We start from the raw sequence: 27,222 nt of genomic DNA on the forward strand, positions 1-27,222 counted from the left end.
GCTGACATCTTTTGATTACTAAAGGCTGAGTCACACATAACGATATCATTAACGATATCGTTGCAACATCATGCTTTTGGTGACGTAGCAACGATCCCGCTAACGATCTCGTTATGTGTGACAGCGACCAACGATCAGGCCCCTGCTGGGAGATCGTTGGTCGATGGGAATGATCAGGACCTTTTTTTGGTCGCTGATCAGCCGCTGTCATCGCTGGATCGGCGTGTGTGACGCCGATCCAGCGATGTGTTCACTTGTAACCAGGGTAAATATCGGGTTACTAAGCGCAGAGCCACGCTTAGTAACCCGATATATTTACCCTGGTTACCATTGTAAAAGTTAAAAAAAAAAACAGTACTCACATTCTGATGTCTGTCACGTCCCCCGGCGTCCACAGGGTTAAAACTGCTTTCGGCAGGAGCGCTGCTATGCACGTGCTGCCGCCGAGAGCTTCCCTGCACTGAATATGTCAGCGCCGGCCGTAAAGCAGAGCACGGCGGTGACGTCACCGCTGTTACTGCCGGCGCTGACACATTCAGTGCAGGGAAGCTCTCGGCAGCAGTGCGCGCATATTAGCAGCGCTCCTGCCGAAAAACCTGTGGATGCCGGCGGGGGACGTGACAGACATCAGAATGTGAGTATGTTGTGTTTTTTTTTTTTTTTTTACTTTTACAATGGTAACCAGGGTAAATATCGGGTTACTAAGCGTGGCCCTGCACTTAGTAACCTGATGTTTACCCTGGTTACCCGGGTGCTGCAGGGGGACTTCGGCATCGTTGAAGACAGTTTCAACGATGCCGAAGTCGTTCCCCTGATCGTTGGTCGCTGGAGAGAGCTGTCTGTGTGACAGCTTCCCAGCGACCACACAACGACTTACCAACGATCACGGCCAGGTCGTATCGCTGGTCATGATCGTTGGTAAGTCGTTTAGTGTAACTCAAGCTTAAGCCTAGAGCTAGATGTCAATGACAGCTGCTGACACCAAGCCCTAATCCCATTACCCTGATGCCACACTGCATCAGCATGAATATCAGCATATTTCTGAAAGCAAATACTCAATGTGCTCACATAGCAAAGGGTACAAGGCTATCTCCAAAGACCTTGGAGTCCCGGCTTCAACATTTCAAAAAAAGTTAACTACTCATGGGATAGTCAAGAACCTTGCTGAAAGTAGGTTTGAAATGTGGCAAATAGAACTTAAAGTGTTGTCCACTAATAGGAGAACCTCTTCTTGATCAAAATGTTTGGCCCCTATAATAAATAATAAAGCCTATACTCACCTCCCACTGCAGTGTCTGCATTCACTCTCCCCGGGGCTTTTGTTCGGTCTTGTGACTTGACACCTGTACCCAATCAGCCCTGGCATCACTGGCCCCGTCGATCAGGAAGAGAATGTCTAGGCTGCAGCTGATCCTCGTCATATTCAGTTTGTCCAAAGGCAGGGACAGTAACGCCTCATTGGGCGTCACATGTTGCAACACCGCACAAGAGCCCCAGGGAGAATGAGTGCCGACACCGCGGTAATGGTGCCGGTAGGGGAGGTGAGTATAGGTTTAATTATTTTAACGGGGACAAGCGAGGGGTATGACAAGAAGTGGTCCAAGTAGTGGACAACTACTTTAAGGCTGAGCTGAATACATCTGGAGTGATCAGTTAATACTAAGCAGCAATGTGAATAAAATTGAGCTTTATGGGCCAAGGAACACTTGGGGTGCTGCAAAAATTAAAATATAAAATCTATATTTTTCTCCCAGACCGAGAGAGTGACTGTTATTCTGAGAACCCAGTTTTACAGCTACAGTATCTTAGAACAATAACCCCTGTCTATGTTCTTAATTAGGGGGCTAGAGTGCAAAATGGCTGGCTTTTATTAAAAAATGACTTTTGTTGTAAAGATTTCTACAATTTTAGCAAAGATACCCACTGATATTATGCCAAGATACATGGATCATATTCATTGATGATATTTAGATATCTTGAAGGGTTTATACCAGTTCGCAAATCAACCCATATCTTAAAGGTGGGTGATAACATGCTGATCAGTGTGGGATCCTTTACCGATTCCTAATACAGGGGTCTACGTGGATCGATGGCCCTGCTAGCTCCACCAATCCATTCAGTGGAGCTCCATTGTTAGCATTAGTTGGGGGGTGCCATTGGTGAGTTATAATTTAATAACTTAGTACCACCTTTTATCCTAAATTATTTTTTATCATTGTATTTAAGATAGGCTTACCATATGTGACTTGAGAGAGTAATGAGATAATTAAATTTTGGCTTAGTATTTAATTTTCAGTGCCACCTCTCATTGTTTTGTATGTTAATGTTTAGTTTTGGAAGAGAGGACACTTTTATTAATCTTGGGATGCAATGCTATGAAGATGGCATGACATGTTAGTTTATTAAGTCATTGCCTTCACGTAGAAAATTAGCAGCTGTGAATTAAACTTATGGCCTTTTCTTTTCCACTGCTGCAGAAAATGCGACAAATGAGGCTGGTAATCACATCTAACATGTCTACACCCAGATAACGAAAAAATGATCATTAGTTTGTAAATCTTTTATTTTTATTTTTCCAGACTCCTGTTTCCTGCCAACCTAATTTCACTTTTAAAAATGCTCATATTGAGGGCACGGTTGTATGGTGCCCATCAAAAGAAGAGGCTTAGGTCAGGTCAGCACTTTTTCGTTCCTGTTCTTAATCAGTATCCACTGGCCAGTATTCCCATATCCGAATAATGCAGATTGTGTACTGTACCTAATGCTGAGTGTCCATCATCTTTTTTCCTCTGCTTTCCTCCAAAAATATCAATTAATTGACATATTTAATTACATAGTTAAAACTGTTTGAAAAAAAGGCGAATATCCATCAAGCTCAATCAATGGTAGGAAATAATAAAGGTATTGGAGTATATAGTGGCATGTAAAAGTTTGGGCACAACCCCAAAGCATGATTGATCCACCCCCATGCTTAATGGTTGGCAAGATGTTCTTTTTCCTGAAATTCTGTGCCCTTTTTTCTCCACACATACTTTTGATCATTGTGGCCAAAGAATTCTATTTTAACCTCATCGGTCCTCAGGACTTGTTTTAAAAATACATCAGGCCTGTTTAGATGTTCTTTTGCATACTTCTGAAGCTGAGTTTTATGGTGAGGATGCAGGAGAAGTTTTCTTATGATGACTCTACCATGACAGTCATATTCGTGCAGGTGTTTCTAAACAGTAGAACGATGTACCACAACTCCAAAGTCTGCTAAATCTTTCTGAAGGTCTTTTGCAGTCAAGCATGGGTTCTGATGTGCTGCTCTCGCAGTCCTACGAGCAGCTTTCGATGAAATTTTGCTTGGTCATCCAGACCTTATCTTGATCTCCACTGTTCTTGTTAACTGCCGTTTCTTAATTACATTTTCAGCTGAAGGAAGGGCAACTTGAAAATGCTGTGCTGTGTTCTTATAGCCTTCTCCTGCTTTGTGGGCCTCCACTGTTTTTCATTTTTAGAGTGCTAGGCAGCTGCTTAGAAGAACCCATGGCTGCTGTTTTTGGCACAAGGTTAGAGGAGACTTGATTTTTATAGAGCTGGGAAATTTGCATCACCTGGCCTTTCCTAATGATGATGGTGAACAAGCTGTAAACCTAACAGGATAATTAAGGTCTCAAACCTTGGTCAAAGTTATCTGAGCACTAGTGATAAGGCGAATATACTCGTTACTTGAGATTTCCCGAGCACGCTCAGGTGTCCTCCGAGTATTTTTTAGTGCTCGGAGATTTAGTTTTCAGCACCTTAGCTGAATGATTTTCATCTCTTAGCCAGCATAAGTACATGTGGGGATTCCCTAGCAACCAGGCAACCCCCACATGTACTTATGCTGGCTAACAGATGTAAATCATTCAGCTGCGGCAATAAAAACTAAATCTCCTAGCATTAAAAAATACTCAGAGGTCACCCGAGCGTGCTCGGGAAATCTCGAGTAGCAAGTATGTTCGCTCATCACTACTGAGCACACACAGCTCCAAATTTTTACATCAGCCCATTTATTTTGTAATTGTTAAAATGGAAAAAAATACAAAGAAATGCCAAGATTTTATCCTAAAATACAAAGGAAATGTGCCATATTTAACTTTAGTCCTTTTAGAGACAGAAAGATAGTGAGGAAACACTTAGCTAACATAAATGAATTCAAGTCTCCGGGTCCAGATGAATTACACCCCAGAGTACTGAAGGAGATAGCAGAAGAAATTTTTGAACCACTCTCCATAATCTTTGAAAATTCTTGGAGAACAATAGAAGTCCCAGAAGACTGGAGAAGAGCAAATGTTGTTCCTATCTTAAAAAAGGGGAAGAACGTGGACCCAGGGAACTATAGGCCGGTGAGTCTGACATCTATACCAGGAAAGATCTTTGAGCAAATTATTAAACAACATGTATGTAAGTACCTGGGTAAGAATGAAGTGATTAACCAGAGTCAGCATGGGTTTGTAACTAATAAGTCATGTCAGACTAACTTAATTTCCTTCTATGACAGAATCACTGACTGGGTGGATCAGAGAAATGCTGTAGATATAGTATATCTTGACTTCAGCAAAGCATTTGACAAAGTATCTCACACAATCCTTATTGAAAAAATGACTAAATGTGGAATGGACAAGGCAACTGTTAGGTGGATTCACAACTGGCTTAGTGATCGGACCCAAAGAGTGGTCGTAAATGGCTTCACATCCAGTTGGAAGAATGTCTCAAGTGGGGTACCACAGGGCTCTGTCCTGGAACCTGTATTGTTCAACATCTTTATCAATGATTTAGATGAAGGAATTGAGGGTAAACTGATTAAATTTGCTGATGACACAAAGCTAGGAGGGATAGCTAATACTAGAGAAGAGAGAGAGGATTCCAAAAGATATAAATAAACTGGAGCAGTGGGCAGCTACTAACAGAATGATTTTTAACAGAGAAAAATGCAAAGTACTACATCTGGACAATAAAAATGAAAAAAAACATATGCAGAATGGGAGGAATAGGGCTAAGCAACAGCACATGTGAGAAAGACTTGGGTATACTAATAGACCACAGACTAAACATGAGTCAACAGTGTGATGCAGCAGCAAAAAGGGCAAATACAATTCTGGGATGTAATAACAGAAGCATACAGTCTAGATCACATGAAGTCATTATTGCCCTCTTCTCCTCTTTGGTCAGACCTCATCTGGAATACTGCGTCCAGTTTTGGGCACCACATTTTAAAAAAGACATCAACAAACTGGAGCAAGTTCAGAGAAGAGCGACCAGAATGGTGACCGGTCTGCAAACCATGTCCTATGAGGAACGTTTACAGGATTTAGGAATGTTTAGCTTGCAAAAAAGAAGACTGTGAGGAGACTTAATAGCTGTCTACAAATATCTCAAGGGCTGTCACATTGTAGAAGGATCATCTTTATTCTCATTTTCACAAGGAAAGACTAGAAGCAATGGGATGAAACGGAATGGGAGGAGACACAGATTAGATATTAGAAAACACGTTTTGACAATGAGGGTGATCAATGAGTGGAACAGGCCGCCACGATGGTGGTAAGTTCTCCTTCAATGGAAGTCTTCAAACAGAGACTGGACAGACATCTGTCTGGGATGATTTAGTGAATCCTGCTTTGAGCAGGGGGTTGGACCAGATGACTCAGGAGGCCCCTTCTAACCCTACCATTCTATGATTCTATGATCATTTCATCTTCAACTTGCTTAACTGTTCACAATAACAGTAATTTTGACCAGGGGTGCCCAAACATTAACATGTCCCTGTATGTGCAAGAAACTCTATACTGTGCTTACAAGCAGCTGAAATCGACATGTGGGAGGAGCCTTTTTTAGGAGGACAATGGTCTCCCAACAATGCTAATCTGCGGAGATCAGCTAACTGGTAGGGGTTGTCATCAAAAGCCTCCTCCCTTCTGTCCATTTTATTTGCATGCTTCCTCACGTTAAGTCCTGGGACTGGCCCTACATTTCTCCCATCATTGCCTCCGCAGGTGAAAAGTGGTATTACAGGCTAGTTTTTTCAAATTAATGGCTGATCCTGTAATACAGGCATGGACCGGGTCAGTCAGTCCTTAGTCATTTATTGTTAGTGGCCTAGTCTAATACATACCTAGTATGATATCCGTGTTCCATATGAGGGGCTATTAATAAAACGACTCTACGCCTGCTGGTGCAGAGATGCAGACCACCAAGTCACTCGGGGATATCTTTTTGTTCTGCGTTAGTTGGATTTTACAATCTTCGTATGCCGGGTTTTGGCTGAATACATTTTCTGTTGACTGATTAATTTATTTGTGGGAATGTTTCCTGCACTCAGACACTTACTTAGTAATGAGAATATTTTGCTTAATGAATACACATTTGAGGATTCCGCTTTTATTACAAATTTTTGGCCACTTTAAGTTCCCAGTCCCTAGCCGCCAAAATGCCCCCCGCCCAATAAACAGTGGGAATGAAGAAGTCAATATTCTCCAGCACATTCTATTACCATAATTACATTACTCATTTCATGTCTGCACATACACATTAGCAGTGTTCAGCGCTAGCCACGAGTGCGAAAAGCAGAATGCAAATATCCAAGCTCATTGTCTTACTTTTAAATTTACAAGTCAGGGAATAATACACAGTGGTAATTACTTTAGAAAAGCAACCTCCAATTATTTTTCTATTTATTCCCCTTATTTTCCATCAATATGCATATTGGACTGTAATGCAGGACGCTAAGAAGAGTCATTTAGTCCCTGGCAGGAGCCAAAAAACAGGTGATTTCAGGACAACAAACATGTTCCAGAGAATTTAAATCTTTCATAAGTGTTTTAGCTCATAAATACTTTGTCTGCACTTAAGCCCAATTCTACAGTTTACATGTAGATATAATTGGCAAAGAGGTGCGAGTTAATTTGCAAATATTATCCAGTGTTATATCCTGTATTATACCCCAGAGCTGCACTCACTATTCTGCTGGTGCAGTCACTGTATACATACATTACTGATCCTAAGTTACATCCTGTATTATACCCCAGAGCTGCACTCACTATTCTGCTGGTGCAGTCACTGTATACATACATTACATTACTGATCCTGTACCGATCCTGAGTTACATCCTGTGTTATACCCCAGAGCTGCACTCACTATTCTGCTGGTGCAGTCACTGTGTACATACATTACATTACTGATCCTGAGTTATATCCTGTATTATACCCCAGAGCTGCACTCACTATTCTGCTGGTGCAGTCACTGTGTACATACATTACATTACTGATCTTGAGTTACATCCTGTATTATACCCCAGAGCTGCACTCACTATTCTGCTGGTGCAGTCACTGTGTACATACAAATATTGATTTAAACTTTTCTATATTCATTGACTTTACGTTTTGTTAGCCCTTTATCGCTACATGATGGGTAAATCTTGTCCGAGTCTTTAGAGCAGGCTATATGTAATATGTTCGGCACCTGCCCTTATCAGCCGTCATCAGCACTATTACTGATCGCTGCTGTTAACCTCGTAAATGCTGCTATCAATCACTGACAGCGGCATATAAGTACCACAGTCCGGCCTGTGCCGTTTGTTCGGGCTCCTGCCACGCAATCGCAGGCAGCCGCCGTTATTTTGCCTGCAACATCAATCCACAGGCTTGATACACATTGCTGTATACAGGACAAGCGATAAGACAGAGGTTCAAGCCTTAACATAAAACATAAAAATTCAAATCATACCCCTTATGCCAAGATTTAAAATTAAATAAATGTAAAAAAAATACAAACAGTGGATACATATTTGGATGTGGATAATATCCAATCTGTGAAAAATATAAAATTGTTTAATGCATACTGTAAATGTCATAAAGAATTTAAAAACACTAAATTCCAAAATTACCTTAAAAAAAGTGCAATCTTAATGGCTCGCCACACAAAGAAAAACAAGCCATCATATAGCAGCACTGATGAAAAATGTAAAAAAGTTATGTCTCAGAAAATGGCGGCACAATTTATATTTATTTATTTTTTTACAAACTTTCAGAATTATTTTTTTCCCCTGAAGTGGTAAAAATAAGAACTATATAAGTTTGGTATCGCTGTAGTTGTGCAGTTCTGGAGGATCATGGGATCTGGTAATTTTTTACTGCGCACTTAAAGCCATTTAAATACCAATTTGTTCGTATACAGTGGGTACGGAAAGTATTCAGACCCTTTAAATTTTTTCACACTTTGTTCCATTGCAGCCATTTGGTAAATTCAGGAAAGTTCTTTTTTTTCTCATTACAGTACACTCTGCACCCCATCTTGACTGAAAAAAAGACAGAAATGTAGAAATTTTTTCAAATGTAATAAAAAATAAGAACTGTAATATCACATGGTCATAAGTATTCAGACCCTTTGCTCAGTATTGAGTAGAAGCACCATTTTGAGCTAGTACAGCCATGAGTCTTCTTGGGAATGATGCAACAAGTTTTTCACACCTGGATTTGGGGATCCTCGGCCATTCTTCTTTGCAGATCCTCTCCAGTTCCGTCACGTTGGATGGTGAACGTTGGTGGACGCCATTTTCAGGTCTCTCCAGAGATGCTCAGTAGGGTTTAGGTCAGGGCTCTGGCTGGGCCAGTCAAGAATGGTCACAGAGTTGTTCTGAAGCCACTCCTTTGTTATTTTAGGCTACGTTCACATTTGCGGTCAGCGCCGCAGCGTCGGGCGCCGCAGCGGCGCCGCATGCGTCATGCGCCCCTATATTTAACATGGGGGCGCATGGACATGCGTTGTGCTGCGTTTAGCGCCGCATGGCCGCAAGCGTTGGACGCAAGAAACGCATCAAGTTGCATTTTTTTTGCGTCCAACTTGCAGCCAAAAACGACGCATGCGGCGCAAAACGCAGCGTTTTAGCGTGCGTTTTGCCGCGTTTTCGTTTGCGTTGTGCGCTGCGGCGCCGACGCTGCGGCGCACAACGCAAATGTGAACGTAGCCTTAGCTGTGTGCTTAGGGTCATTGTCTTGTTGGAAGGTGAACCTTCGGCCAACTCTGAGGTCCAGAGCACTCTGGAAGAGGTTTTCATCCAGGATGTCTCTGTACTTGGCCAGAGATGGTCCCAAACTTCTTCCATTTAAGGATTATGGAGGCGATTGTGATCTTAGGAACCTTGAGTACTGCAGAAATTCTTTTGTAACCTTGGCCAGATCTGTGCCTTGCCACAATTCTGTCTCTGAGCTCCTTGGCCAGTTCCTTTGACCTCATGATTCTTATTTGGTCTGACATGCACTGTGAGCTGTGAGGTCTTATATAGACAGGTGTGCGCCTTTCCGAGTCAAGTCCTATCAGTTTGATTAAACACAGCTGTACTCCAATGAAGGAGTAGAACCTTCTCAAGGAGGATCACAAGGAAATGGACAGCATGTGACTTAAATAGGAGTGTCTGAGCAAAGGGTCTGAATACTTATAACCATGGGATAGTTCAGTTTTTCTTTTTTAACCCTTTCGCGACATGCGCCGTACATGTACAGCGCATGTCGGGTCCCCTGCTTTGATGTGCGCTCCGGCGGTGAGCGCACATCAAAGTCGCGACATGTCAGCTGTTTTGTACAGCTGACATGTGCGCGCAATAGCGGCGGGTGAAATCGCTATTCACCCGCCGCTATTAACCTGTTAAATACCGCTTTCAAATGCAGACAGCGGCATTTAACTACCGCATCCGGCCGGGCGGCCGGAAATGACGTCATCGCCGACCCCCGTCACATGATCGGGGGTCGGCGATGCATCAGGAAGGTAACCATAGAGGTCCTTGAGACCTCTATGGTTACTGATGCCGGCCTGCTGTGAGCGCCCCCCTGTGGTCGGCGCTCACAGCACACCTGCATTTCAGCTACATAACAGCGATCTGATGATCTGATGACGTAGCAGAGCCGATCGGGCTGTGCCTGCTTCTAGCCTCCCTTGGAGGCTATAGAAGCACGGCAAAAGTGGGAAAAAAAAGTTTTTAAAAATGTGAAAAAAATATTAAAAATATAAAAGTTTAAATCACCCCCCTTTCGCCCCATCCTAAATAAAACAATAAAAAAAACCCCCAAACCTACACATATTTGGTATCGCCGCGTTCAGAATTGCCCGATCTATCAATTAAATAAAAGCATTAACCTGATCGCTAAACAGCGTAGCGAGAAAAAAATCTGAAACGCCAGAATTACGTTTTTTTGGTCGCCGCGACATTGCGTTAAAATGCAATAACGGGCGATCAAAAGAACACATCTGCGCCGAAATGGTATCATTAAAAACATCAGCTCGGCACACAAAAAATAAGCCCTCACCCGACCCCAGATCATGAAAATTGGAGACGCTACGGGTATCGGAATATGGCACTTTTTTTTTTTTTCTTTTTTTTTTTTAAGCAATGTTTGGAATTTTTTTTCACCACTTGGATAAAAAATAACCTAGACATGTTAGGTGTCTATGAACTCGTAATGACCTAGAGAATCACAATGGCAGGTTAGTTTTAGCATTTAGTGAACCTAGCAAAAAAGCCAAACAAAAAACAAGTGTGGGTTTGCACTTTTTTTGCAATTTCACCGCACTTGGAATTGTTTTCTCGTTTTCTAGTACACGACATGGTAAAACTAATGATGTCGTTCAAAAGTACAACTCGTCCGACAAAAAATAAGCCCTCACATGACCATATTGACGGAAAAATAAAAAAGTTATGGCTCTGGGAAGGAGGGGAGCGAAAAACGAAAACACAAAAACGAAAAAGGGCCGCGGCATGAAGATAAACTTGCAAAATTATCTACATTTCTGTTTTTTTTCAGTCAAGATGGGGTGCAGAGAGTACATTAATGAGAAAAAAATATATATATTTTTTAATTTACCAAATGGCTGCAATGAAACAAAGAGTGAAAAATTTAAAGGGGTCTGAATACCTTCCGTACCCACTGTATATTATCTGAAAAATAAAAAAGTTATGGCTATTTGAAAAATGACAGGAAAATATGAAAACCTAAACATGTAAATTGTCCACTTCCTTAAGAGGTTAATTGATTTAGATCAACTATGAACTCATCTATTTTTGCAGCATTTTTTTCACACCTGCCTAAAACTTTTGCACGGTTCGGTACATGTATATTTGTTCCTGTGCAGCAGAGTTGTCATCCTTCCGCCCCTCTGCAGTGTCGTCTCCTCATCCTCCTGCAGCGTGAGCTCGCTGACAGCTCGTTATCTCGGCTCCTCGCTCTGCTCTATGGCGTCTGGCCGCAGCTGGTAGAGAGGAGAGATAATGCGGTGAATGCCTATGTTCTGCAGAGCTGGCGCCGCGCACTATCTCCCTACTACACCAGGACCGCAATGGTTTTAAAAAGTTATTGGGATGGCTGACAAATAGTGTTATTAACCCCTCAATACCTCCCTGGCGCTGCGTCTTAGCCACCACTAAAGGGATCAGAAGATGTTTAATTGTGGAAGGAAAGAATATTCTCAGGTCCATTAATGACAGATGTCCGTGTCCAGGTACCTGCAGCCAGAAGTGCTCAGCTGTTGGAGGACACATGGACGTACCCTGGGGGGTGAACGAGAGCCAAGGAAAGTTATCCTGAGCAAATACTGCCCTATAGTTAATGGTTGCACCACCTGACAGTGTCAGGACCCCCCAGCTAATAGTGACAGCATCACGACCCCCAACTAATAGTAACAGCGTCAGGACCCCCAACTGATAGTAACAGCGTCAGGACCCCCAACTAATAATAACAGCGTCAGGACCCCCAACTGATAGTAACAGGGTCAGGACCCCCAACTAATAGTAACAGGGTCAGGACCCCCAACTAATAATAACAGCGTCAGGACCCCCAACTGATAGTAACAGCGTCAGGACCCCCAACTAATAATAACAGCATCAGGAACCCCAACTAATAATAACAGCGTCAGGACCCCCAACTGATAGTAACAGGGTCAGGACCCCCAACTAATAGTAACAGCATGATGACCCCCAACTGATAGTAACAGCATCAAGACCCCCAACTAATAGTAACAGCGTCAGGACCCCCAACTGATAGTAACAGCATCAGGACCCCCAACTAATAATAACAGCATCAGGACCCCCAACTAATAGTAACAGCGTCAGGACCCCCAACTGATAATAACAGAGTCAGGACCCCCAACTGATAGTAACAGCATCAGGACCCCCAACTAATAGTAACAGCATCAGGACCCCAACTAATAGTAACAGCGTCAGGACCCCCAACTAATAGTAACAGGGTCAGGACCCCCACCTATTAACTGACTGTGGAGCCACCTGACAGCACACAGGACCCCCCCCCCCCGACTATTAGTGACAGCGTGCATGACCCCCAACTAATAGTAACACCATCAGAACACCCAACTAATAGTAACAGCATCAGGACCCCCAACTAATAGTAACAGCATCAGGACCCCCAACTAATAGTAACAGCCTCAGGAGCCCCAACTGATAGTAACAGCGTCAGGACCCCCAACTAATAGTAACAGCGTCAGGACCCCCAACTAATAGTAACAGCATCAGGACCCCCAACTAATAGTAACAGCATCAGGACCCCCAACTAATAGTAACAGCATCAGGACCCCCAACTAATAGTAACAGCCTCAGGAGCCCCAACTGATAGTAACAGCGTCAGGACCCCCAACTAATAGTAACAGCGTCAGGACCCCCAACTAATAGTAACAGCATCAGGACCCCCAACTATTAGTAACACCATCAGGACCCCAGCTAATAGTAACACCATCATGACCCCCAACTAATAGTAACAGCGCCAGGACCCGCAACTGATAGAAACAGCGTCAGGACCCCCAAATAATAGTAACAGCATCAGGACCCCCAACTAATAACAACAGCGTCAGGACCCCCAACTAATAGTAACAGTGTCAGGACCCCCAACTAATAGTAACAGCATCAGGACCCCCAACTAATAGTAACAGCGTCAGGACCCCCAACTAATAGTAACAGCGTCAGGACCCCCAGCTAATAGTAACACCATCATGACCCCCAACTAATAGTAACAGCATCAGGACCCCCAACTAACAGTAACAGCGTCAGGACCCCCAACTAATAGTAATGGCATCTGGACCTCCAACTATTACTGACTGTGGAGCCACCTGACAGCACACAGGACCCCCCTGACTATTAGTGACAGCGTGCAGGACCCCCAACTATTATTGATAGCAGACATTTGACATTTAGCAGGATCCCTGACTATTGTTGACAGTGTCGGGACCCCCGTGTATAATTGACAGTTGAGGCACGTGACAGCGTGTAAGGCTCCCATTATAACTGACAGTGACCACATATGACCTCATTGGTCACACTGGTGATGTCATCAGTTCTAGTAAGTCCCTGGTAAACTCTCTTGTCCGTCTTGTTGGTGTAGGTGGAAGGGGGAGGACATATAAAAGAAACAGGTAATTGTCAAGTCCAGCCGTGCTACATCTGTAATTGACAGCTATGACATTTTTTTTAAAGGGCAAATTGCTTAATTCAGTAAAGTTGCCCTTGTCTGTATTGCTAAAGGTGGTGTTTAAGAACAGACGTATGGATATGCCCCCAATGTCCGATATTACCCCCTCAATTATTAACTTGGCGGCAGCGTAGAATGCATTGCACCATGTTGGCTTTGCACAATCTTCTATGCCGACCCTCGGAGAAGATCGAGTGGAGTTGACGAAACCATTAAGGTTACCTAACTCTTTTCCCAGACCACCAAAGCATAAAAGTGATCAGACCCCCATCAATTGGAGACTGATGGGCTTATACTATAAATAGCCATGAATATCTGTCCTGAGAAACCCCCCAGTTTACCATCGTCTGTTATATCTGGGGGTTCTTTTTGGAATGTTGGGTGGCACAACCAGTTTGGCCTTCATTGCGTCCTCCATAGTAATGTGACCAGGTAGAGTTGTGTAACACCGGAATCAGATTGGTTCTCCTCCATCTTTTCCAAGCCAGATATATTATATTTCTCGTATCCGATGTGATAAAAAGCACCAATCGATCCCGCTCTTGTCTCTCTCCAGGTGCCATGGCCGTCTCCATTCCTCGACTTGACCTGGTGATCGCCTTTGTGGGCGCCGTGTGCAGCAGTTCGTTAGCCCTGATCCTACCCCCACTGGTGGAAATTATCACCTTCTGCAAAGAAGACCTCCACCCTCTGACCGTAGTGAAGGACCTTTCCATCGCGGCCATTGGGTTTGTAGGATTCGTCATGGGAACGTACGTAACGGTTGAAGAAATCATTTATCCCACTCCTTTATTATTGGCGTCCAATGTCACGGAGAGTCCACTGAAGGAGACCAGCAGCATTACCGTGGGAAGTCCTTGAGAGCAACTGCCTAGTAGAACATTCATATTACTGTGCCTTTAAATTGGGAAGAAGGTGGGGGCGACGCTGTACTGTAGACTCTATTTATTAAAAACAATTCTATGGTATGGGGTTTCTTATAGATTTTATGCTTTTTTATATTAAGTGGTTTTTGGCTTGTAGGTAGTTTTTTTTCCTGATATTTAATGTTTTTTTTCAGTGTGGGAAAATCCCTGTCCCCCGGTTGCAGTTTTTTTTAAGAACAAACAATCTTTGCTTTACTCAGGTCCTCCCCAGGTCCAATGCTGAGTCTCTGTCACTGCTCTTGATGTCTGTTATTGTCTACAGCACCAATTTCATGTCGACAGCTCTTCAGCCAATAAGTTAGCTCAACGCCACAAGCTGCTCATAGCCGCTGAACTCACTGATTGGCTGCAGCGCTATTAATATGCTGTCAGAGCTGCAGACAATAATAGACACTGGGAGGAACAGCGGAGACGCAGCCCTGAATCCAGGGAAGGTGTTTAAAGCACCGTTTTTTGGAGGGGAACAGCCTGCATCCTGGGGACAGATAGGAGGGAATTAAAAGTTAATATTTAATTAGTGTATGTCTTATTTATAGCAGAGATTAGATTTTATGATAAAGAATCCCTAGACATAAAATGAAGTAATAAAATTCTGGATATCAGCAGCCACCACTAGGTGGGGCTCACTGCATATGTTTTTATTACTTGAGTTCAGTGTACACATAAGCTCCCTCTAGTGGTGGCTGAAGGTCTCCATAGTTTTATTAGTCAGCGCTATGTGTTTGTAGCGGCTTTGGAGCTCTGTAATAGCAAAAACTGAGCCCTGACTGCTACAAATATATGTAAAGAAATGAATCCACTCTGAATGGTGTTAAGAAGTAGACCTTTACTTTTAAAGACCGTGTACACAGGAGTATAGTCTACCATATGGCATTGCGACCCTTTAAAGGGAACCTGTCGCCATGTTTTCCCAGTATAAAACTACGGCCACCACCTTTAATGCTTCTTAGACACAGATTGCCAGACTGAAGTAAAAGTCCCTAACCCCGTCTGCGTATCCAAAAAATATTCTTTATAATCCCCCTATACGGCGCTGTCTGGTCTGATGGGCGTCACTTGTCTTCCTTCAGTGCCTCCATTTCTTCGCAGTGACCATCCTCCCGCTTGCTTCATGTGGATGACTGGTCCTACCTCACACAGCGCAGCTAATATCGCTCCTGCACAGATGTACATCGCTCTGCCTGAAGTACTGTAATGCTAATGCGCAGACTGCGCTGTCTGTCCTCTCCTGGCACATGAGCAATACAGTACTTCAGGCAGAGCGACGTAGGTCTGTGCAGGAGCAATGTGGCCTGCGCTGTGTGGATGAAGTAGGACGAGTCATCCACATGAAGCAGGGCAGGAGGGCGGCGCTTTCAACCAGCAAGGAGGCGCCGAAGAGAGACCAGTGACGCCCATCGGATCTCGCGGTACGAGGGGATTATAAAAGGTCATTTTTGGGACTTGCTGGACTGCCGTAAAAGAGGCGTTAAAGTTGGTGGCCATAGTTTATATTTTGGGAAAAGCTGATGACAAGTTCCCTTTAAATGGCAATTAGAGCCGGGACTTGTAGTTTGGCAGCTAACGCACAATATAGCTGTCGGCACGATACAATGACGTCGTGCTGCAGATGTTCCATGTATAGGCTGGAATATGGCAGGTAATCATTAGAGGACTTAGAATAGAATTGTGCTGCTTTCCCCTTTACTTGCCGGGTACATTCTGTGCTTCCAAAATCATGCGGATTATTCACGCAGCAACCAGCCGGCTCCACTAAACTCTTGTATCCCCGCCAAGAACACCGCAACACAGAAAACCTGAAATACTTCACTTTGAAGATTTGATACATAGCATTTCTTCATATTTTCCTCAACCGTAAAAGCAAAGTTGATTAATGACCAATTCAGCTCTGCTACATTTGTCCTATATTCACCTTCCTGACATAACCCAGTGCATCAAAAAGGAGAATGAAAGGTGCTTGTCACGGTTGCTAACTCCTTGCCTTTTTTTTGTATACAGCTCCCATGCTGACTTATGTGTCATAATAACGACCTACCGGCACGACTGATCCAAAACGGATCACCTGTCCCCTGGTTTATATACAAAAAGTAGGAAACAGATTACTGACTGCAACCTCTGACTACACAAGGGCTTGTAGTCTGTTACCAGGGAGACGCATCAGTCCGCGTCGGAGCTGTATGCTCAAAATGAAAGGAAGTTCTGAATCCATTTTTCATGGAGGCACTTTTTTTATATATTTTTTTCAGATTGCTGGGACCACCAATTATCATCCATCCTGGGGATAAGGGATAAATATTATTAGTGGGACCACCCTCTAGATGACACACTACGGGTTCCCTTATTCAGGACACCCATGTAGTACGACAGGACTGATCACACATTGCTGCCCTTCCGTTAAAGAATTTTTTTTTGATATTTGCAGAAATTTTCCTGTAGGAAATTATGGACTTGACTCTTTTTTTTTTTTCGTTTATTTTTTTTTTCACATTTTTCAAATTCTTCGAAAATGTGCATGGGGTTCAAGAATTCTCCCTAAAAAAGTTTTTTCTTTTTGTTGTTTAACCTTTTTTTTTTACAACTTTTTTGTTTACAAAAAAAAAGGCTAAAATGTTGCAAATTTTGCGCACAAATTTCAAATGTCCATAAAATCACTACATGAGCGGATGGATAGGCGTACATTTTCTTAAAACTTTGTGACTTTTTAGGGGAAATAAAAAGTCTCAGTAAACGAATCAACCAAAAAAAAAAAAAACATTCGGAAACGCAAAACCTCGCCCGCAGCGACGGACATAAAATAACAGACAGGCACACGTGAAATCGACTTTAAAAAGGTGAAAATTAAAATAATGAATAAAGGACAGATAAAGAAACTAATAAAGTAGACAAAAAAAGGTACAAATGCAATAATGAGTCAGGCCGTGTATCTGTATATTCCGTGGCATGTAAAAGTTTGGGCGCCCCTGGTCAAAATTACCATGCAGGGTGCCCAAAAGTTTGCATCGGCCCATTTTTCATTTTGTAATTTTTTTAAATACAAAAGATGAAAATATATATTTTTGCCTAAAACATAAAAGGAATTGTGTCATCTTTAACCTTTTAGAAATTAATTAATCTACAACCTAACTGTTCACAATAACCGTGATTTTGACCAGGGGTGCCCAAACTTTTACATGGCACTGTAGAGTATCACTGAGTAGAGCGATATACTAGGAAGTTAATTTCCTTTAAGCTATTACATTATATGAGATGTTTTGCCATTTTTCTGAACATTTTGTATTTATTTAGGAGTTTATATTTTACTATTTTTCACTTTTATTAGGAATTAAAATATTTCCTCTTCTTCTTCCAGTCTCGGTCTATTCTTGTTTCAGATATTTCTTCCGTTTTTCCTTATGTTTCTAAGATCTTCATGTCCAGGTCCCACCGCAGTCTACAAGTTGTCAAAGAGGACATGAAAAAACTTCTGGGGAAATGTAATCAAAAAGTGTGTTGTGCTGTTCCTCCTATGAATAAATTGACAACCTGGTGTTACCATCCCCATGGTCAGTAGAGCATTTCCCTTCACGCTATGGAACTGACCAATCAGTACTGACAGTGTCTTTATAAATACATTGCCAGGAGGAATAACGTAGGGATAGGTAATGCAGCGTGCTAATCTGAAAAATAAGTGTGTGAACTGAAAAAATAAAGCTAATAGCACATACATGAGTAATTAAAGGCAAGATGACACTCTACAGGAGAGAGGACCCTGCACATAAGAGCTGACACTGTACAGGAGAGAGGACCCTGCACATAAGAGCTGACACTCTACAGGAGAGAGGACCCTGCACATAAGAGCTGACACTCTACAGGAGAGAGGACCCTGCACATAAGAGCTGACACTACAGGAGAGAGGACCCTGCACATAAGAGCTGACACTCTACAGGACAGAGGACCCTGCACATAAGAGCTGACACTCTACAGGAGAGAGGATCCTGCACATAAGAGCTGACACTGTACAGGGGAGAGGACCCTGCACATAAGAGCTGACACTCTACAGGAGAGAGGACCCTGCACATAAGAGCTGACACTGTACAGAAGAGAGGACCCTGCACATAAGAGCTGACACTCTACAGGAGAGAGGACCCTGCACATAAGAGCTGACACTGTACAGAAGAGAGGACCCTGCACATAAGAGCTGACACTCTACAGGGGAGAGGACCCTGCGCATAAGAGCTGACACTCTACAGGAGAGAGGACCCTGCACATAAGAGCTGACACTCTACAGGAGAGAGTACCCTGCCCATAAGAGCTGACACTCTACAGGAGAGAGGACCCTGCACATAAGAGCTGACACTGTACAGAAGAGAGGTCCCTGCACATAAGAGCTGACACTCTACAGGAGAGAGGACCCTGCACATAAGAGCTGACACTCTACAGGGGAGAGGACCCTGCGCATAAGAGCTGACACTCTACAGGAGAGAGGATCCTGCACATAAGAGCTGACACTCTACAGGAGAGAGGACCCTGCACATAAGAGCTGACACTCTACAGGAGAGAGAACCCTGCACATAAGAGCTGACACTCTACAGGAGAGAGGACCCTGCACATAAGAGCTGACACTGTACAGAAGAGAGGACCCTGCACATAAGAGCTGACACTCTACAGGAGAGAGGACCCTGCACATAAGAGCTGACACTGTACAGAAGAGAGGACCCTGCACATAAGAGCTGACACTCTACAGGAGAGAGGACCCTGCACATAAGAGCTGACACTGTACAGAAGAGAGGACCCTGCACATAAGAGCTGACACTCTACAGGGGAGAGGACCCTGCGCATAAGAGCTGACACTCTACAGGAGAGAGGACCCTGCACATAAGAGCTGACACTCTACAGGAGAGAGTACCCTGCCCATAAGAGCTGACACTCTACAGGAGAGAGGACCCTGCACATAAGAGCTGACACTGTACAGAAGAGAGGTCCCTGCACATAAGAGCTGACACTCTACAGGAGAGAGGACCCTGCACATAAGAGCTGACACTCTACAGGGGAGAGGACCCTGCGCATAAGAGCTGACACTCTACAGGAGAGAGGACCCTGCACATAAGAGCTGACACTCTACAGGGGAGAGGACCCTGCGCATAAGAGCTGACACTCTACCGGAGAGAGGACCCTGCACATAAGAGCTGACACTCTACAGGAGAGAGGATCCTGCACATAAGAGCTGACACTGTACAGAAGAGAAGACCCTGCACATAAGAGCTGAGACTCTACAGGAGAGAGGACCCTGCACATAAGAGCTGACACTCTACAGGAGAGAGGACCCTGCACATAAGAGCTGACACTGTACAGGAGACAGGACCCCAAATGCTCCCATGCTTCTCAGGTCGGCCATGTCAATAGCCTTTGTGAGATTTTTTTGTCTACTTTTTATTGAAATCTTCCAGTGAATCTTTTACCGTGTAACATCAGAACAATAATCTATTTGATATTCAATGTGACATTTTCCAGGTCGTCTCCTCGAGAGCACTCCGAATGTGCCGGCAAAGTGACTTTTTCAGATAAACTATTAATTCTCCCATTATGTTTGATAAAAACATTATTAGAGATTTTAAATCTGAGGCTTTATATCTCAGAGAACATTAATTTCTGTCTACATAAGAGAACTTCCAGGTTCTTTGCCGTCCTTACAGATCCTACATCCAATTCATTGAAATTAGAGAGAATTCACAAACAGAGAATAAATGTTCCTTATTTTTGTTCTACTGAATTATCATGTCGTTACTTGGTGACAGTAGACAAATAATTTTTTTTAATGTTTCTGCTGTTCATTTTTGCTTTTCTGTGGATCCACTCACTGAACAGTCATCGGTAGCAGCATAAAGAATGTTGTATCTGACATTTACATAATCTACATCAGTCTGGGGTCCGTGAGTCCAGCAGAAGAGATCATTCTGAGGGCGAAACCTCCATCGATGTAGAACGTGACCTCCAGTTATCAATCTATAAGGTCTGGCAGGTTATTCGTGACTCATCCCATAAGAACTGTTCCAGCATGACAAAAAATTTATATAAACAACATCATTATTAGCTTTCTGCCAGCACTATAAGTGCATGAACTTCCTTTCTCTCCCTTCCGAGAATGGATTTCTCTTGTCACTATCCAATAGCTTCCTTGCCCTGACTTGAAAGTTCACCTTTCTACTGTGCTTGTATGATCTTTGGCAGGCAGAGAAAGAAAGCTCAGCTCTCACTTCCTGTATAGAAACAAAGAGTCACCCCCCACTTCCTATATACAAAGCCCCACTTCCTGTGTAGAAACACTGCTCCACCTCAAGTTCCTTTATAAAGACAAAGCCCTATATCCACTTCCTGTAGGGAGACAAAGACCTCTCTCCACTTCCTGTATGGAGAAAAAGCCCCACCGCAACTTCCTGTATAGAGACAAAGCCACATCTCCACTTCCTGTATAGAGACAAAGACCCATCTCCACTTCCTGTATAGAGACAAAGCCCCATCTCCACTTCCTGTATAAAGTCAAAGCCTCACCTCGACTTCCTGTGTAGACACAAAGCCCCACCTACACTTCCTATATAGACAAAGCCCCACCTCCACTTCCTGTATAGTCAGAACCCCACTTCCTGTATAGAGACAAAGCCCTATGTCTGCTTTCTGTACACAGATACTTCATTATCTCCAATTCCTTTATAAAGACAAAGACCCAGCACTTCCTGTATAGAAACAAAACCCCACCCCAACTTCCTGTATAGAGACAAAGCCCCACCTCTACTTACCATATACAGACAAAGCCACTCCTCCACTTACTGTATAGATACAAAGCTCCACCTCTACTTACCATATACAGACAAAGCCACACCTCCACTTACTGTATAGATACAAAGCCCCACCTCTACTTACCATATACAGACAAAGCCACACCTCCACTTACTGTATAGATACAAAGCTCCACCTCTACTTGCCACATTCAGACAAAGCCACACCTCAACTTACTGTATAGATACAAAGATCCACCTCTACTTACCATATACAGGCAAAGCCCCGCCTCCACTTACTGTATAGATAAAAAGATCCACCTCTACTTACCATATACAGAGAAAGCCCCACCTCCACTTACTGTATAGATACAAAGCTCCACCTCTACTTACCATATACAGACAAAGCCACACCTCCACTTACTGTATAGATACAAAGCCCCACCTCTACTTACCATATAGACAAAGCCCCACCTCCACTTACTGTATAGATACAAAGCTCCACCTCTACTTGCCACATTCAGACAAAGCCACACCTCCACTTACTGTATAGATACAAAGCTCCACCTCTACTTACCATATACAGGCAAAGCCCCGCCTCCACTTACTGTATAGATAAAAAGATCCACCTCTACTTACCATATTCAGGCAAAGCCCCACCTCCACTTACTGTATAGATACAAAGATCCACCTCTACTTACCATATACAGACAAAGCCCCGCCTCCACTTACTGTATAGATACAAAGCCCCACCTCTACTTACCATATACAGACAAAGCCCCGCCTCCACTTAGTGTATAGATACAAAGCCCCACCTCTACTTACCATATACAGACAAAGCCCCGCCTCCACTTACTGTATAGATACAAAGCTCCACCTCTACTTACCATATACAGACTAAGCCCCGCCTTCACTTACTGTATAGATACAAAGCCCCACCTCTACTTACCATATACAGACAAAGCCACACCTCCACTTACTGTATAGATACAAAGCTCCACCTCTACCATATACAGACAAAGCCCCGCCTCCACTTACTGTACAGATACAAAGCCCCACCTCTACTTACCATATACAGACAAAGCCCCACCTCCACTTACTGTATAGATACAAAGCCCCACCTTTACTTACCGTATACAAAGCCACACCTCCACTTACTGTATAGATACAAAGCTCCACCTCTACTTACCATATACAGACAAAGCCCCGCCTCCACTTACTGTATAGATACAAAGCTCCACCTCTACTTACCATATAGAGACAAAACCCCGCCTCCACTTACTGTATAGATACAAAGCCCCACCTCTACTTACCAATATACAGACAAAGCCCCGCCTCCACTTACTGTATAGATACAAAGCTCCACCTCTGCTTACCATATACAGACAAAGCCCCGCCTCCACTTACTGTATAGATACAAAGCTCCACCTCTACTTACCATATACAGACAAAACCCCGCCTCCACTTAGTGTATAGATACAAAGCTCCACCTCTACTTACCATATACAGGCAAAGCCACACCTCCACTTACTGTATAGATACAAAGCCCCACCTCTACTTACCATATACAGACAAAGCCCCGCGTCCACTTAATGTAATCAGTCTCAGAGTCTCTATTGATAGAGTAAAATGTGAGACACCTAGTGGCTGACACTTTGGAGTGATTTTTTGGGGGTAAGATAACATAATGTATTGATAATCTGATGCGCAGTTTGTGTATTTATCAGGATATCTTTGAAATGAGATTGAGTTCTCTAAAAGTACAGGAACGATTTAACAACACCCAATTCATTTTGCATATCATCCCTTTATATTTCTTTTATTTTTGCATTCTTATGTAACCCCAATACATTATTTTTTCTCCACTCTTAAAATGCATCTTTCTCCGTTATATATACCTAGTAAGACATATAATATTCCACTTTTAAACGAATTACTTCAAAATGATCCCCTTCCACTAATTGTAAGATTTTATTTAATCCTCTGTTTTTCCAGAATATTTGATCTCGTATTAATGCTAAGTGCAAATTATTCCAAAGTGGAGAACAAATCAGTAATCTTTCCACCTCCATAATCCTTTTATATTCCCCAACATTTATTGTGTCTTGTTCGTTTTCTTTCACTCCTTATATCCCGATTTCCCAGATTCCAGTGTCAAAAATATATCTTCATTTAATAAGAGCTTGAGCGCATAACAGACAGTAGTTAAAAACATGATCTCAAATATGGAATTACTAACCTCATCCCATTTTCTTCTATAAATTGCAGATACATATGTCGCCACTTTATGATTTGGTTTGCTATAAAAATAGGCAAAAACATTGCAAAAACTTCTTAACCTTCAAACCTAAGTAATATGTCGTGCACGGTCTATCTCTCCAGCAGAAAGAATGAAAGGGAACCTGTCACCAGGCTTGGCCCATGTGGTATACGGCCAGCACCTTTCATATACAACATACTAATATTCTGTGTACATGCCCCCGATCAGGCCTGCAGCAAAAGACCTTTCATTATACTCTCCTCGGGGGCGGTCAGGTTTGATAAACGTTGCTCCTCCCTTCTTTCAATACTCTCCTTCTTCTTGCTTCATGTGGATGATGCGTTCTACATCATCCACAAGTATTCCGTGGCATCGCGGTCCTGCTCAGGCGTACTCCTCTGCCCTGCTCTTCAGCTCTTTGACCTTTTCCGGTGCTTGCGCACTGCAGCACTTTGCTCTACCCTGGTCAGGGCAGAGAAGTACGCCTGCGCAGGAGCACGATGCCGGGGAATACTGTGTGGATGACTTGGGACACGTCATCCACACAAAGCACAGAAGAAGGACTGCATCGGGAGAAGGAGGGAGGCGCTGGACCAGGACCAGTGACACCCATCGGACAGGACCACCCCCCAGGTGAGTATAATAAAAGGTGTTTTTCTTTTGTTGCAGGCCGGATCGGGGGCATATATACAGCATATTAGTATGCTGTATATGAGCGCTGAAAGGTGCTGGCCGTATCTCATGGGGCAAACCTGGTGACAGGTTCCCTTTAAATGGAGGCCAATTGCTTTAATCTCTCAATATATTAACGCTTTTGTATTTATATAATAAAACTAAGCAAACCCTCTTTGAAATCCCTAGTTAGAACGTATCAGAGCATAAGAAAAAAAAATCTGATCCTTAGATGGTCATAATATTACCTTAGATGACCAACAGCACATGGAAAATTAAACCACGTAATCATTTATTCAATAAGCAGCATGTGAAATTTTAAGTACACCCTTACTTCTTCCATAGGAGTTACGAGAGTAAGTAGCAGCTAGGTGCTGATAATCAAATGCCTTTGATTAAATGTTTATCTGCTTGATAGAAGCAGACGTTTTGGCAGTTTGCCGCTCTGGAGCATTCAGGCATAAATTACCACATTGACAAGGAGGAAATACATCAGTAATAATCTTAGAGAAGAAATTGATGCTGCCTATCAATTTGGGAAGTTATAAAGCCATTTAAAACTGTTTAAAATGGCAATCTACAGTGAGAAAGATGATTAACAAGTGAAGAACATTCAAGCTAGTTAAAGGGAACCTGTCACCCCCAAAATCAATGATGAGGTAAGCTCACCGTCATCAGGGGCTTATCTACAGCATTCTGTAATGCTGTAGATAAGCCCCCGATGTTACCTGAAAGAGGAGAAAAAGAGGTTAGGTTATACTCACCCAGGGGCGGTCCGGTCGGATGGGTGTCTCAGGTCTGCTAAGGGATCTCCCATCTTCTTATGATGACGTCCTCTTCTGGTCTTCACGCTGCGGCTTTGGCACAGGCATACTTTGCCCTGTTGAGGGCAGAGCAAAGTACTGCAGTGCGCAAGTGCCGGGCCTCTCTGACCTTTCCGGTGCCTGCGCACTGCAGTACTTTGCTCTGCCCTCAACAGGGCAGACAAAGTACGCCTGCGCCAGAGCCGCGGTGTGAAGACCAGAAGAGGACCTCATGGAATGAAGATGGGAGGCGCTTTACCGGACCTGAGACACCCATCTGAGTGGGACCGCCCCTGGGTGAGTATAATCTAACGTCTTTTTTCTCCTCTTTCAGGTAACATCGGCGGCTTATCTACAGCATTACAGAATGCTGTAGATAAGCCCCTGATGACGGTGAGCTTACCTCACCATCGATTTTGGGGGTGACAGGTTCCCTTTAACAATATTCTCAGCAGTAGGTGTCTCATCAAATTTACTTCAAGGTCAGATTGTGCCATGCATAGAAAAACTGTAAAAATCACAAGAGCTACAGCTCAGACTCTAAAGGCCCTCAGCATGTTTAATGCTGAAGTTCATGAATGTACAATTGGAAAAAAAGGCTAAACAAGCATGGCTTGTTTGGAAGGGTGGCCAAGGGTAAATATCATATTTCTACAAAGAACAAGGCATCGCACTAATGTTTGAAAAGCTGCATGTGATCATAAGACTTTTGGAGCAATATTCTTTGGAAAGACGAGATCAAACTACAGATGTTTGTCTATAAGGATCTGGGGCATGTTTGGCAAAAACCAAATACAGCATATCATAACAAACATCTCATACTAGCAGTCCATCATCGTGGAGGGGTGATAATTTGGGGTTTGTTTTGCATCGTCAGGACATTTCAATCATTGATATAATTCCTCTGTATACCAAGTTATCTTAGAGTTATAAGTGAGGCCATCTAGCCAAAGTTAGAGCCCACCCAAAACTGGGCAATGATCTCATGCACCCCAGCATATTTAAAGAATAATAATAATAATAATAATAATAATAATAAAGAATGGCTGAAACATTAAATGATCAAGGTATTGCAATGGCCAATTAACAGTCCAGGCCACAAACCAATAAAAATGCTGTGAGGGACCTTAGAGAATTGAAATGAATGTCCACGAACATCACTGAACTTAAGCAACGCTGTAAAGAAGAGTGGCCAAAATTCCTCCAGAACGATGGGAGAGACTGATAAAGTCATACAGAAAACCATTACTGCAAGTTACTTCTGCTAAAGGTGGTTCTATGAGCTATTAATTCATGGGGTGTACTTAATATTTTACAAAATGCTTCTTTATTTTGGCTGTGTTTCTGACTACAGGTGTTTCTGTTTATCTGAGGTAGGATTTACCTTTAATGTTAAAGGGAACCGGTCACCAAGTTTTCCTCGTATAAAATATGGCCACCACCATTAAGGCCTCTTTACCAGCATTCCAGTAGGCTGTAAAAAAGTCCCTAATGCCTTCTGCAGATCCAATAAAATAACCTTTCAAGCCATTTGGATTGGACGATTTTGCCCAGGTCGACCCATTGATTGGTGTTTGCTTACTGACCTGTTTACACAAGCCGATAAAAACTTATAGGAACACAACACTCATTAATATGCCCCATAATCTGTCCCCTTACAGTATTGCACGGTCGGTAGGATATTCCCTATATACATGCTGCCGATAACGACGCTTGCAGCGCCCCCACCGCCGAAGGGCCGAGGGGTACCCGGTACCGGGCCTCTAGAGTCTCTGCTCTGGGGTTGTCACGGTGGCCAGGCCCGGTCCGTGACCCTGCTGGCGGGGAAGCAACGTACAGTGAATGATAGATAAGGATGGTGATGCGGTGCAGTAAATAACGAGGACACCAGGTTGCAGTCTCTTTACCTCTTTACTGAAGATCTCTGGGTTCTCAATCCGAAATACGGTTAACCAGGCTGCGCAAGTCCGGCCGGTCCAATGGCACCTCCAGAGTTCTCTTTACAGGTGGAAATCGGTGCCTTCCTGCTAGCGCTATGTGTTGTGGTCCTTCCCTGCTGTGCTTACGGAAAGTCCCCACAACTGTTGTGTCTGTTTCTTAAGTTCCCTCACAACTCGATTAGATGATGTTCTGCTAATCTTCCGTCCCTCCCTGATGTTACGGTTAGGACGGCACCCGTATGACGGGTAGGCTCGGAGCTCTTCTGGGACCCTAGAGTCGCCCCTCTCCACAGGTTGCCCCCTATGTCTTCGTAGGTGATTTAGGTGAGACAGCCCGCCTATGACTGACTGTCCTGCCGTTGGTTTGAAGTATTGCTTGAAG

General features: G+C 43.4%; 1 protein-coding gene across 2 annotated transcripts in view; it reads left to right on the forward strand.

Annotated features, from left to right (window-relative positions):
• Positions 1–17,761, forward strand: part of SLC36A4 (solute carrier family 36 member 4) — a 202,651-nt gene extending 184,890 nt beyond the window's left edge. The window contains exons 11-12 of one of the 2 annotated variants that reach the window (XR_013224100.1): positions 2,580–2,674; positions 14,044–17,761. Coding sequence is in view for 1 of the 2 variants with exons in the window: in XM_077298535.1 (XP_077154650.1) it covers positions 14,044–14,348 (305 nt within the window). In the remaining variant the exon portion in view is untranslated. The remainder of the gene's footprint in view (positions 1–2,579; positions 2,675–14,043) is intronic. The other variant, XM_077298535.1, reaches the window with a different exon arrangement.
• The last annotated feature ends 9,461 nt before the right edge of the window (positions 17,762–27,222 follow it).

Source organism: Ranitomeya variabilis, chromosome 3 (assembly GCF_051348905.1).
Source record: "Ranitomeya variabilis isolate aRanVar5 chromosome 3, aRanVar5.hap1, whole genome shotgun sequence".
Lineage (NCBI taxonomy): Eukaryota > Metazoa > Chordata > Amphibia > Anura > Dendrobatidae > Ranitomeya > Ranitomeya variabilis.